General features: G+C 47.5%; 1 protein-coding gene across 2 annotated transcripts in view; it reads left to right on the top strand.

Annotated features, from left to right (window-relative positions):
• The first annotated feature begins 5,796 nt into the window (after positions 1–5,796).
• The window catches only part of trim9 (tripartite motif containing 9), a 24,163-nt gene continuing 16,256 nt past the window's right edge, over positions 5,797–13,703 (top strand). Inside the window, exon 1 of one of the 2 annotated variants that reach the window (XM_023951647.1) lies at positions 5,797–6,925. In XM_023951647.1, the coding sequence (XP_023807415.1) occupies positions 6,095–6,925 (831 nt within the window). In that variant the 5' untranslated portion in view covers positions 5,797–6,094. The remainder of the gene's footprint in view (positions 6,926–13,703) is intronic. The other variant, XM_023951645.1, reaches the window with a different exon arrangement.

A 13,703-nucleotide genomic window follows, 5' to 3' on the forward strand; every position in this document is an offset into this window, starting at 1 on the left:
TACAGTCACACACACATTCACACACTGGTGGCGGCTCCACTGCCAAACACCGGCGCCTGCCTACCACCAGAAGCAAGATGGGGTTCAGTGTCTTGCCCAAGGACACTTCGACTCATGGGCATGCAAAGCGGGAATCGAACCTGCAATATTACGATCATGGGTCGACCGCCCTACCGCTGCACCACAGCCGCCCCTAGTGCTAAGCATTATGGGAACTCCTTCAAGACTGTTGGAAGACCATTTCAGGTGACTACCTCTGGAAGCTCATCAAGAGAATGTCAAGAGTGTACAAAGCAGTAATCAAAGCAAAAGGTGGCTACCATGAAGAACCTAGAATATGACATGTTTTCAGTTGTTTCACACGTTTTTGTTATGTCTATAATTTCACGTGTTAATTCATAGTTTTGATGCCTTCAATGTGAATCTACAATTTTCATAGTCATGAAAATAAAGAAAACTCTTTGAATGAGAAGGTGTGTCCAAACTTTTGGTCTGTACTGTGTGATGATGTCATTTTAAGCCAAAATCAACAAACCAGTGTCATTTTTTAGAACATAGTTTCTGCAGAGCGGCAGGAGTTCATTAGAGATTCACCTTTTGGGTGGGACTGTTGGTGCAGAGTAAGCCCGCCCCTGCTTACCATCATCCATCATTTTACATTCTCTCCTGCTAGCTTACAGCCTCCCACACCCCCAAACCTAACATTAGCGGTACAACAAAATCAAAGAGCAATTCTGAAGCAGTAAATCCATCCAGTTCTGATCCAGATTCCAGCTCAGACGAGGAAAACAAGACGTTCATGGATGTAATTTTCTGCAGGTGGATGCATCAGAAAGGGGCGGAGCTGGGAGGCTTTGGCCCCACCCAGCGTATTTTCTACGTCACAAACACGATGTTTCTCAAACGTGATTTTTTCATTTACACCTGATTCACAGTGATATGATAAAGAAATCCTCAGAAGTTACATTTTAAGATTAATTTTATTATGAATCATCAGAAAAATGCCACAAGAACACGTTAAAAACACAATTTTTATCAAAGCGGGGCTTCAAAATGTAAGTCAAAAACTGTAACCATGGCAATAAGAAAGAAAATCTAATATTACGATATGAAAAAACAAATACATGAAAAAAGGCAAACAGCAGGAAAGACTGAACAATGAAACGATGTGGAGAAACTTCTGTGTCCTTTGAGTTGATTTAAATTATAGATTCATGAACAATTAGCAGCATTTTTAACCAGTTTTTCCCACGAAAACATGTTTTTACCTTTAAATGAATGAAAGGATCCTCCTGTAGGGTTTTATCTGAACGTGTTGGTGTCGAGTTTCCCAGCAGAACCTTCAGCTCCTGAGCTCAGACCCAATCATCCAGATGTTGAGAGTGGAGGTTCTTTCTGCTGCTCCGCCTTTGCTTGTTTGGCCTGCAGCGCTCTGGTGCTGAGCAGATGACCTCCTCCTGACCTCCTAAATCAAACAAAGAGATGAACTGGGTGTGGCCAACCTGAGATTATGGGATGTCAGAGAGAAAGCACGGCCTCTGATCCAGAGCATTTTTCCTTGACCTCTCTGGAGGCTCATGGGATTGTTGTTCAGGAGAACGTGACCACATGGTGACACCACAGATGTTCTCAGCCTCCAGGCCCACATTGTTCCTCATCAGGTGATTCTTCCATCAACCTCCGTCAGGTTTTCTTGTTGTTAAAAACCTTAGCTTCGCCTGCAGATGGAGGAGGAGCTCCTCTGACGTGCAGCTTCATCAGCAAACGTGAGGCACGCAGAGGAGTCCTCCTCCTTCACTGTTGGATGCAGGCGTCCCTCTGGGTGGAGATGAATTCCATGGAGCAGAACTCCATCCATCCTCATTTCCTGCACACATGTGGGTTTTTCAGAGCATTAAGGTCCAGGAGGAGGAGAACGAATCCTCAGTTTGGCACCTTTCAGTGCCCCCCGTGGTTCTGCAGGCCGCCCACACAGCTTCTGGATCTCCATCACTTCTCCCAAGAACCGCTGGAGACGAGCCTGAAGTCTCTGCAGCCCCTTCATTTGACAGCAGGGCAGTGAGCCGAGCCAAACCAGACAAAATGCAGCTTCCTCCCCTGCAGGAACGTTTGCAGAGAGCCAAAGAGAGAGCAGACGAGCCTGCGAGCTGTTTGCCTTTTATCACATCAGAACAGTTGGAGGATGAGCTCTGAGCCAAACAAACAAAACCGTTTGACTTTTTTAGCTTAAATCAGGAATCTCGGGTTGTGCCGACGCTCCTACGATGTTCCTCACTCTCTGCTCAGACCTGAAACCACATTTTAACCGGAAAACTCTCCGGTTTGATTTCCTGGCACAGCTGCTTATGGATTCATCTGTTTCTCCCTGAACGCCTCATTTGCAAACATTGCATGAGAAAATGCGTTTTCCGGTCACTTTGAGGAGCTGCAGATGGCTCTGCATCCATAAACACGAAGCTGCTGCAATGTCAGGAAGTCAGACTCCGCCCCCCACTGTGTCCTTTCAGGATGGTCCCAGCAGACGGGGAGGTGAAATGTCAGGACCTCCGATCCAACCCGTCACACAGAAGTCACATCTGTTACTAAAAAGTCATTTAAGATGATTACATTTTTAATCAGAAGACGTGGTTCTGACAGAAACGTCTGGATCAGCACCACAACCTTTAGGCATATTTTGAAGAACTTTCTGGATGGAATTCCTCCCCAAACATCTGGACTCAAACTAACAGACTTTTGGGGGGAAAACCAGAAACTCTTAAACAGGGTGGTGGTAGTGTGATGGTGTGGCGCTGCTCCATAATAACTGATGGAACCAGGAATTCTTGCAAACTAAAATTCTACTTCTTGTGAAGGAGACTCTTTATCCGTCCATGAAACCTCATGTTCTGCAGAACCAGGATGAAGAGGGTCATTTTTTATTTCGGACTTTTGCTTCAAAGGAAAAAAAAGGACAAAATAAAAAAAATAAACAATCCTGCATCACCAAAACTCCAAACCTCAACTGAGGACATTCAGTTCATAAGACGCAGTGACTCAACACAACTCTTTGAAATAGAATAAAACATTTTTAGAAAATGCGCCTTTAATAAAATTGATTGAAAATCTGCTTGTAGAAAATAAATATTGGCTGTCTTTAAACTGTCAGAAGTCAGAGCTCTGTCTCCCCCTCTGGTCACCGGCGGGATCAGTGTCCAGAGAACTGAAAGCACTCCATCTCCCAGCAACCCCAGCGTGCACTTCCTGGATGCCGCACACCTGACTCTCATTCACTCATCAACCACAGTCTGCCTAAGCTCTGCACTGAGCCTCACTCAGTGTGAAGTCATGTTTGTGCCACTCTGCCTTCCTTACCGAGCGTTAGATCTGGCCCTGATCTTCTGTTTCTGACTCATTTTGCCTGCCGCGATTCTCGTCTGGGTCTTAACTGCCCACATCTCTCCTCTCATGCCTGTTGTTGACCCCCGCCTGCCTGACCCTGATTTAGCTCTGTGGACTAATGAACCTGCTGCCTGTTCTTGGGACATAAACCAGACCAAAGAAATTATCCTTATTTGAATGAAGGTTTCTCCGGTGGGTTCACGTTCCCCTAAAGGAGTGTTGTTGTTTTGCTGTGGGGCAATTAAATGTGCAGTTTTTCCTTGAAAGCAGCCGGAAGGGGCAGTTTGTGTCCGGCAGCAGGACAGCCGTGCCTCTGAACAGACGAGTCGGGGTTTAATCTGTCCAGGTTTTCTCTGCGACGCGGAGCAGAAAGCTGCAGCGACGATTACACAGCAAACAATGACATTAAGCTGCAGCCGTCAGCCAGCTCACGTCCAAAAATAACTGCGGGGCGTTTGAGTCAACATGGAATTTGCTGTAATCCAGAAATGTGTTCAGATGGATCAACTCACCTTTTGTTGGGATTTTTCCTAAATCCTAAAGAAAAACGAGAAAAACTATTTAAGAAAAACAATTTGAGTCTCCAAAAGTTTAGAAGAAATGTTTTAGGTTTAGTTCAGCAGGGACTGAATCACAATATTAAATACAGATTTCACTAAGAAAACATGTAAATGTAATCAGTGAGGAGCCTCACATGAGCCAACAACAAGCTTTCCTCTAAACATGAACTCCTCCTCTTCCCTGAAGCAGCAGCTGAGGTTCACTTCAGACGTCTCAGTTCTCTGAATGCTTCATCTGCTTCAACCAGGTTCCAAGTTTTCAGGCTTTCTATATGAAGGGGAACAGCTGAATAACGTCAATGTGGATCCAAGTCAATCTGTGGAATCAAACGGGAAGCAGCACTGACTGACAATCACCTGTTTTTTGTGGAAGTGGAACTGACACGGGTGGAAATAATCGGCAGTAAGCAAACACCTCCAATTGGTTCTGCAAGTGGTGACCACGAACAACTTCTCCGTCCTGATGTCTTGGTGACCTTTGAACGCCGACAGTGTTGTCACTCCAGCGGTACCGTAAGACGGCGTCTACGACCCACACAGGTGGCCCAGGCAGTCCAACTCATCCAGGACGGCACGTCAGTGAGAGCAGTGGCAAGAAGGTTTGGGGTATCTGTCAGCGGCGTGTCCAGAGCACGGAGGCGCTACCAGGACGCAGGCCAGAACATCAGGAGATGTGGAGGAGGCCGTAGTGGGGCAAGAAGAAAGGAGGAGCACTGCCAGAGCCCTGCAGAATGACCTCCAGCAGGCCACAAAGGTGCACGTGTCTGCTCAAACTGTGAGATCCAGACTCCACGAGGAGGTGTGACGGCCCCACGTCCACATGGGAGTTGTGCTTACAGCCCAACAAGACGTTTGCTGAAGAACACCAAAATGGCTAATTGCCCATTGGCGCCCTGTGGTCCTCATAGATGAAAGCAGACGCTAAGGAGAACGTCTTGCTGCTGCGCCGTCGCCCTGCAGGACCAGTTTGGCAGTGGGTCAGAATTGGTTCGGGTGGCCTTTCTTTGAAGGGCCGCACAGCTCTCCATGTGCTCACCAGAGGTGGCCCGACTGCCTTTAGGTACCCAGATGAGAACACACAGGGTTCCTCCAAATACAGACAACGGTCGACCTCACGTGATCAGAGTGTGTCAGCAGCTGGACAAAGGTATTGGTGTGATGGACCGGCCCGCCCGTTCCCCAGACCTGAGTCCATTTGAGCACGGGCCATCATGTCTCGGTCCATCCACCGATGTCAGGTTGTCCCACAGGCGGTGCAGGAGTTTCTGGATGCCTTGGTCCAGGTGTGGGAGGAGATCCCAAGAGACCATGCGCCTCCTCATCAGAAGCACAGCCAGGTGTTGCAGGGTATGGAGCCCAAATTGTTCCTAATTAAAAAAAATAACTACGAAATTGTGAAAAACTGGCACAGATTTTAAATTAGCCATTATATCGTTAAATATGTTTCATTTAAAAATCTGTTTTTTTCTAACAGATTTTTAAAATATTCATTTTTAATTGTGTTGAATTGTATTATAATTCTATAGCTTTTTTCAGAACCTCAGATTTCAATATTTTCCAAAGTAGCTTTGTTTTTGTTTCACATTGCTGTTTTTCAGAAATACTTATTTATTTCAGAATGAGCTTTTCCAGCAGAATGAGTGTCATACTTTTTTTTATTATGAATAATTTGGGGCTCCATAGCAAGAAAGACATACGGGCATGCGGAGGCCACGCCCACCACTGCTCATTACTTTGTGGATAATTAACTAGAACCTGAAAGAACCACTCAGAACAGAAGTTGAATCAAACTAAGAAAAAATGACTAAAAATCCAACTCGTGCATTGAATAGAATCTTTAACTGAAACTGTTTTCATCTCTCATAGAGGAAATTCTCTGAAATCTTCTTCCTGCAGCAGATTCTTCCATCAAACATGAATCTCTTCTTGATGAATCTGATCAACTCTATTTGTTCAAACTGCGTTTCTGCCTGAAGTCTGCAGCTCAGCCAATAGGAGGCCGCTCTGAGCGCGAGCTGATTGGTGCGGGGGGGTTCCGCCTCCTCATCGCGGATGCCTCCGCTCCGCTCCGGTCTCCCGTCTTCAAGGTTGCGCTGGCAGGAGCCGCAGCAGGACGCGCCGCCGCTGGACCCCCCCTCCCCACCCGGACCGGAGCCATGGATGAGATGGAGGAAGAGCTGAAGTGTCCGGTGTGCGGCTCGTTCTACCGGGAGCCCATCATCCTGCCGTGCTCCCACAACATCTGCCTGGCGTGCGCGCGGAACATCCTCGTGCAGACCCCCGAGGCGGAGTCCCCGCAGAGCAGCCGAGCCTCCGGTTCCGCCGACTACGACTATCTGGACCTGGACAAGATGAGTCTGTACAGCGAGGCGGACAGCGGCTACGGCTCGTACGGGGGCTTCGTGAGCGCGCCCACCACCCCCTGCCAGAAGTCCCCCAACGGGGTCCGGGTTTTCCCCCCGGCCGTCCCCCAGCCCCCCCCGCAGCAGCACCTCCTGCAGCCGCCGGGCTCCTTCCCGCCGATCCCCCGCAACTCCTGCATCACCTGCCCGCAGTGCCACCGCAGCCTCATCCTGGACGAGCGGGGGCTGCGCGGCTTCCCCAAGAACCGGGTCCTGGAGGGGGTGGTGGACCGGTACCAGCAGAGCAAGGCGGCCGCGCTCAAGTGCCAGCTGTGCGAGAAGAGCCCGCGGGAGGCCACGGTGATGTGCGAGCAGTGCGACGTCTTCTACTGCGACCCCTGCCGCCTGCGCTGCCACCCCCCCCGGGGGCCGCTGGCCAAGCACCGCCTGGTCCCGCCGGCGCAGGGCCGCATCAGCCGCCGCGCGAGCCCGCGCAAGATCTCCACGTGCACGGAGCACGAGCTGGAGAACCTCAGCATGTACTGCGTGCAGTGCAAGACGCCGGTGTGCTACCAGTGTCTGGAGGAGGGCAAGCACGGCCCCCACGAGGTCAAAGCTCTGGGGGCCATGTGGAAGCTGCACAAGGTAAGGGGGGGTGGGGGTGTGGGGGGGGGGATTGTGTCAGCTTCCTTCAGACCAGGAAAGCTGTGGGATGTTCTGGCGTTGCCATGGAGACGCCATCCATCACTGTTTCAGAACTCCTAAAGAGGCCCAAACACGCTGATGCAGGGCCTCACAACAGAGCAGCCTGGACCGGGGCCCCACCACGTCAGCCCCCCCCCCCCGAGTTTTCACGGAACTAGAAGAGTAAGACAACGCCAAAGAAATGTTTTCAACTTTAAAGAGAATGAAAGTCTATATTTACTTCATTTCTCTGAGATAAAAACAACGGATTTGCTCACCCCCCCCACACACACACACACACACACACATAATCTGGCTGGCTCTGACCAGCATCGCCATAGCAACAGCACAGCATCCTCACAGCCTCACATTTGTCCCATTAAGCTATGAAGACAGCTCACATGACCTCTGACCTTTGATGGGGACGCCGTCTTGTGTGAAAAATGCAGCATCCTAAACACATTCAGGATAATCAGGAGAGCCTTTAAAAACCATCACACGACTCCAACAAGGATCCTGATCTGACGGGTAAAGTGACGCTGAAAACTCTAAATGGGCTCCTCATAAACTCTGAGTCTCCATGGTAACCGTGTGAGTCAGACACCTGTAACCACAGGTCACCATGGAAAACTATAAAAATAGTTTGGGGTTTACCCTGACAGTGACAGGGATAGGCTCCAGTAACATGGTGACACTGATAGGGATTAAAGAAAATGGATGGATGGACAGCTTTTTGTAGCCATAGAAAACTGGTAACCATGTAACGGTTGCCGTGGTTTCCATCTTCCTCTCGCAAGCACAGAGATGAAGTCTGATGGTCCCACATAAAAAAGGAGGAGCCGGTCTGAGCTGACCTGATGTTCAAGCTGTCGTCATCGTCGCCAAAGCTGCCATTTTGGCTCAGTCTTTTTCTGAAATGTGACCACCGCTCCGCCTTTCTCTCCTTGTGGGTGCCGCCCATTTCATGACATCATCCTAGAGTCGGCCTCTGCAGAAGCAAACAAACATCCAAACTTTAGCAAAGATGGATGTTCATATTCATAAAAAAGGAAAACGTTTAGCTGATCACCACCCTGGAGGAGGTGGGTGTGTCTGTTAGCCTGGGGGCGGAGCTGGCAGCACAGACTCTTCCTGGAAGGGGCGGTTCCTCAATTTGTGATCAAAGTACCACTGTGTTTTTTTTTGTGAGAATTGAACATTACAAAACACTTTAAAGCTCAAAATGTTGATTTCTGATGATTTTGGCCAGAGGGGGGGCAACGTTTGGCCTCGTGGGGCACAAAGGGGGTTCTAACCTCTAACAGAAGGGCCGGACCAGCAGCAAATGCACGAGTGTTTTTGTCATTCATCTTATAAGAGAAAGGAATAACTCTGAATCTGGACTAAAGCACAATAACATTTGCTTGAAAATAATATGTATCTTTAAAAACAGAAGATTTTTGAGTTTTCATCTGAGAATTTGTGGCCTTTTTTCTCATTTTAGTGCCAGTTGCACCAATGGGTTGATGTCCCTCAGGGAAAAAATCAACCTTGAAGAAACTCATGAGGGTTTTGGAAAGTTTGAAAAAAAAAAAAAAAAAAAAGAGACGACACATGATCGTCAGAAAAACAACATAGATAGACCCTTTAAACAAAAAGACGCGTTTCCACAGGTGCATCAGTTCACATTAAATCTCTTTTGAAATTTTCATTTCAGTCTTTGATAGATTTGATTTTATAAATAAAAGTCTGGATTTTGTGGTGAATTTTCTCACAGAAGATTCTGGTTTTCCTATTTAAACTAGAATTTAGAAATGCTCCAGATTCATCCAATAACACAATGGCTTTGATTTTTTTTTCCATTTATTGTTGTTCTAAAGTCAGGTCTTCACATTTGCGAGTGTCTGTGTGAGACTTGGTTCTTTACGAGTCCAGGTCTCCTCCAGAAGAACCTGTTCCACCTGTCATGTCTTCATGCCGGATCTTTTCTGTTTTTGATGAGGAAAAAATGATTTTCTGCAAATGCGGATCAAATTTTAGGACTTTTTTAGAACAATACTACAAACAACTATGACCTCTTTTTTCACCCCCCCCCCCCCATGTTTTACTTTGACTTTAGTTTAGGAAACAGTTTTATAGCATTTCTAGTATTAGTTGTGAGTGAAAGTTTAGTTTTCCAGCAGCCGTGATCTTTATTGTTGTGAGAAGGATGGAAGTGTGGAAAACTGTCCAGATCTTTCTGGGATTGTGTTCCAGGTTTGAGAGGCTGGACAGGAGAAAAGTTCCTGGAAGGAATCATGCCGTCACCTCTTGAACCTGCTCTGGTGCTTCTGTTTAGTCTTTTTGTGGGGGAGGAGCCAGACCCTGAAGGATTTTCTAGACCAGAATCATAGTGTGGCAGCTCAGCAGATTGTGTTTCACTGATGGCTTGTAGAGGTTCTGCAGGCTGACGCCCAGCTGCTCACGCAGGAGGTCATTTGTGAATAGCAGCACAGCTTTTTTACCTTTTCCTACAGGTACATTGAGAGGGAGGGGGGTGAGATGAGTCTGATGCCCCAGAAAAAACCTTTTCTGGTAAATCTGTGTCAGAACCTCAGTGGTTGTGGATTTGTGGTTCTTCCTCATCCTGCAGAACATCTTCAGGTCCGGATCCGTTAAAGCGCCCTGAGGGTTTCGGGTCCGTGTTCTCTCCCTCTCGCTATGACAGTCTCCCTGTTTATGAGGACAGCCGTGAACACCTGCTGCCATGGCAACCGAATCCCTGTGGATGTGCAGTGGAGGTCTTTGAGAACCTGGACCCCACATTGTCCTCCTCCTCCTCCTCCTCCTCCTCTCCTGTCAGTCTGCTCTATTTTCTCCTTTTCAGCATTTGACCTTCATGTCCTTTGGTGGAGCGTCCGACCTCTTCCGTAAATCGCACGGAACAGAAAAGCAGAAATCTTCATGTTTAGCCTCAGTGCCTGTTTGTGTCTGAGGTGACGGTCTCTTTATAGCCCAGCATGGGGGGTGGGGGGGCAGTGCTAAACGTCTGTATCGTTGGACCTTAAATCATCCAAAGAATCATCCTTAAGAGGTTTTGCAGTTTGGTTCCCAGGGCCAGCGTGCGTTCGATTCCTCCCCCCTTCAACAGAGAACCTGCTGGGGGGCGGCTTGCGGCTTGTCTCCCCCCTCAGACCGATCCTGTTAACAGCTGATTATGGAGTGATATCTATGCCACCACTTGCTTTCTAATTTTTATTTTTGCTAATTCAAAACATTTCTGCAGGACAAAAAGTTCTGTGCTTTAAATCTTTTCTCTCTTTTCTTTTCCAAACTGATCTAAAAGAAAATCAAACTTTTACCAATATTTTCAGAGACACAACGCATTTAAAAAAACTTGTGTTGCAAACGCAAAAATATTTTTTGACAGCAAAAAAATCTTTATAAAGCAAAAGTAAAATGAAATTGAAAGCAAATATTTAATATTTTGATTTGCAACTTAGAAAGTTTTGTTTGCAAAATGGTGACAGAAATATCCCTCCACAGCAGATCAGTCTGAGGGATGAAGAGCTCTCAGGAGTCATGTGCTGACGGCAGGATGTGACCTTTGACCTGCTGAGACTGCAGACACCAGTTAGCAAAGCTGTGGTGAACAATGTTAGCAGAAATGCTAGAAACGAAATCATCTGCTGTTCATTTCAGCCTTATTGTAAGATTAAAGTTAGCTAACAAACAAACCCATCAGAACCGATGACTATATGAGAGAACAGGACTGAGTGGCCCCGCCCCCTGGGCGATCCAAACAGGAAGTGGCTCCAAGAAGCCAAAATGAACAGCTGTTCCCTTCATCTGAAGGATTCTCTGAATTTCTTTGTGACTTCCTACCGTTGAGCCGCTGATTAAACCACTGAAACATCCTGATCAAACGATCACATCTGGACCCGATTTTGGTGCCGTTTTGGCTTCAGCCGGTTCTGTTCAGGACCTAAAGCGCACAGAGAAAGCGGGTTCCTCTGGGATGGTTCAGGAGGAAAACACTATAAAATCAGAGTTTCTGGTGAGGAGAACTTTCAGAGGTCAGACTTTAGCCTCCATCTGACGGTTTTACCCAGAATCCCGCTGAGCGTGGGGGGGGATCTGACCCCGCGTAGCTCTTCGCTGCTTTCTCAACGGTTTCCAGGCAGCGAACGGCGTCCGGTCTTCTGGATTCTCCCAGGACCGCAGCAACCCATGTCAGCGTTTCCTGCTGTTGATCCTTCTTTAGGGGGGGTACAGCCAGTTATCCAGCTGGAGAAGTCATACATGAGGCCGTAATTTAATTTTAGGGATTATTTTCCTATGTTATTGCACATTTTCTCATCAAACACAAAAACATGGACTCATTAACATAAAACACTTGACTAACTGGCATGACGTCAGGTGAAACATTGATAGATTCACCTTCAGGCTCCGCCCATCACAGCGTGTCACCGTGGTAACTTCAGCTTTGAAGTCTGGTTAAAAAAAAAATTCTAATTCCTCCTAACTTGCTGCACTAGTTTTATATTTTAGACCAAGAAAACCGTCGATTGACAGCAAAGAAATGTTGTCAATGAATCCAAGGATGTTTCATCTTCATCAAAGGCGTCAAACCAGTGAACTGCACCGGATAAAAGATGAACAAAAGGGAATCTAGAGTTGAAGTCCGAGGCGACAGCAGGAACTGGTTGCTGTGGCAACGCAGAGTGTTTGCTTCATACTGAAGCACAAACATCAGTAGAAGACGTTGATCTTTCATTTACGGTTTTCTTTTGTACCCGAGTGTCTGCGTTTCTGCAGCGGCGGCCGTGTGTTTGTGACAAAGTCGGGCCTGAAGGCGCCGTTAGACGATCAGGGAGCAGCGGCGAGGAGAAGCAGGCCGCTCTGACCCAACTAGGTTATGGGAGCTCTGAGCTATCTTTGCTGCAGGAGCCGTTTTTTTGGGCTGATGCGTGTGTTATTTTTAATTAGCCAAATAAGGTGTGCTGTGCCCCGCCCCCAGCATACTTCCTGTTGGGAGTTCATATCAGGGCCCCCCCGACAGATTGTTGAGAGCAGCCCCGGCTGAATTATTGATGCCGAGCATGTGTTCCCTCATTACAGAAAGGCTTCGTTCTCCCAAACGTTCTCTACCACATTCCAGCCGGTTCTCTGCAGCTGCGGCTTCAGCTGCAGTCGCAGCCACAGCTGCAGCTGCAGGTCGACCCTCCTACATATGACCTACGTTCACACGGGGTTCAGAAATCTGTGCTCAAGCGACCACTTCCAATGAAAAGTCTATGTAAAGACGTAAAGGGTTTTTTCAGGCTTTCACGCTCAAACTCTGGCGTTTGTGCATCACTATTAACATTTTCAAGTCCAACTTCGGGCTCTTCGCACTAAAAAAGGCATCAATTTAAGTGTTTATTTGCTTTAGTTCTGTTAGGTTTTCTCCTATTTATGTAATTTTATGAATTCCTGCTGAAAGACCATGTGGTGGTAGTCGGTCAGGGGGTTTGACCCTCTTCTAAGTTCCCCCCTGTGAGTCTTCTCGTTGGTTTGTTCCTGTTAGTCAATCTGTTCACTTGGTTCAGCCAAACCTTCGTCAGCCGTCTGAGCCGATTGGGTTTCTGTTGACCTCCTTTAAGTTTTCACATCGTCACAGAGCAGGAAGTGGCTGTGCTGAAGCCCCGCCCCCCTCCTTTGTCCTGCTTCTGAATGTGGAGCCCTGGGAAAACTGAGACCGGTGTCCCGAACAAAGACAGTCCAGCGCTCCTGGTTTTGTCTTGTGGTCGTCTGAGCGCGAGCAGAACGCTGACTGGCTGAACTGGTGAAGATGAAGGGAACGTGAAGCGGAACCAGCAGAGGGTTCTGGTCTGGGCGGGCCCACTGGCTGCTGATACTGGCAGCTGAGACAAGAACGTGGTTTGACCTGAGGCACCTGAACGCGCCGTGTCGACTTCATGAACCATAAATACATTTAGGAGTTTCCATTGAGGGAAAGTTTGGGGGAACCGAGCAGAGGAGGCAGAGTTTAGAAGGTTCTGAAGGGAAAATGATGGAGCGGGTCAGACGGGTTCTAAGTATTCTGGGATGTTGAAAAACCTTTATGAAACCAGAGGGACCCAACAGTTTGACTTCAGACGCGTTCTCGTGTTTTTCAGGGTTTTCAGGTCATCAGACAAAATTTAGTCCAAACTTTGATCAGAATCTTCTGGACCTTCTGATCCAAATGGACCTTTCCTTCAGGATTTACTGAAATCATCTGTTCTAACCAAACAGCCCCACACTATCACACTCCCACCTCCGTGTCTGAGTGCTGGGATCCTCTCCTTCCAGAAAGTTCCTCTGGTTTTTCAGAATATTTGTCCAGATGTTTGGGGGATAATCCAGATGTTGGATGTGAGACGAGTTTGTTTGATTAATGGAAAGATTCAGACTGAAAACAGGAAGATACATTATTATTTAGCGTGGGGGGTCAGGGGGGGGTCATGTCTATCCTGGATTCTTGATAAATTGAAGGACTTTTTGTTTTCACTCTTCCTCGTTTTTGGTTCATAAGTTGTTAAGCTCCATCCTGCAGAAACAGGACTAAACCAAGATAAACTCACGTCTTTTTAGGTTTTTGATTGAATGATTTATTTTTTTCTGGAAAAAAAACCTTTTCTCGTTTGGTTTTGGTCGCTGAGACGTTGAAACGGCGCCTGAGAGGAAGTCTGAGGTCCGATCGTTGCTCAGCTGCTTCGCTCTCAGAAGACTCCCGATGACGGCAGCTGTCACGGTT

This window comes from Oryzias latipes, chromosome 22, assembly GCF_002234675.1.
Source record: "Oryzias latipes chromosome 22, ASM223467v1".
NCBI lineage: Eukaryota > Metazoa > Chordata > Actinopteri > Beloniformes > Adrianichthyidae > Oryzias > Oryzias latipes.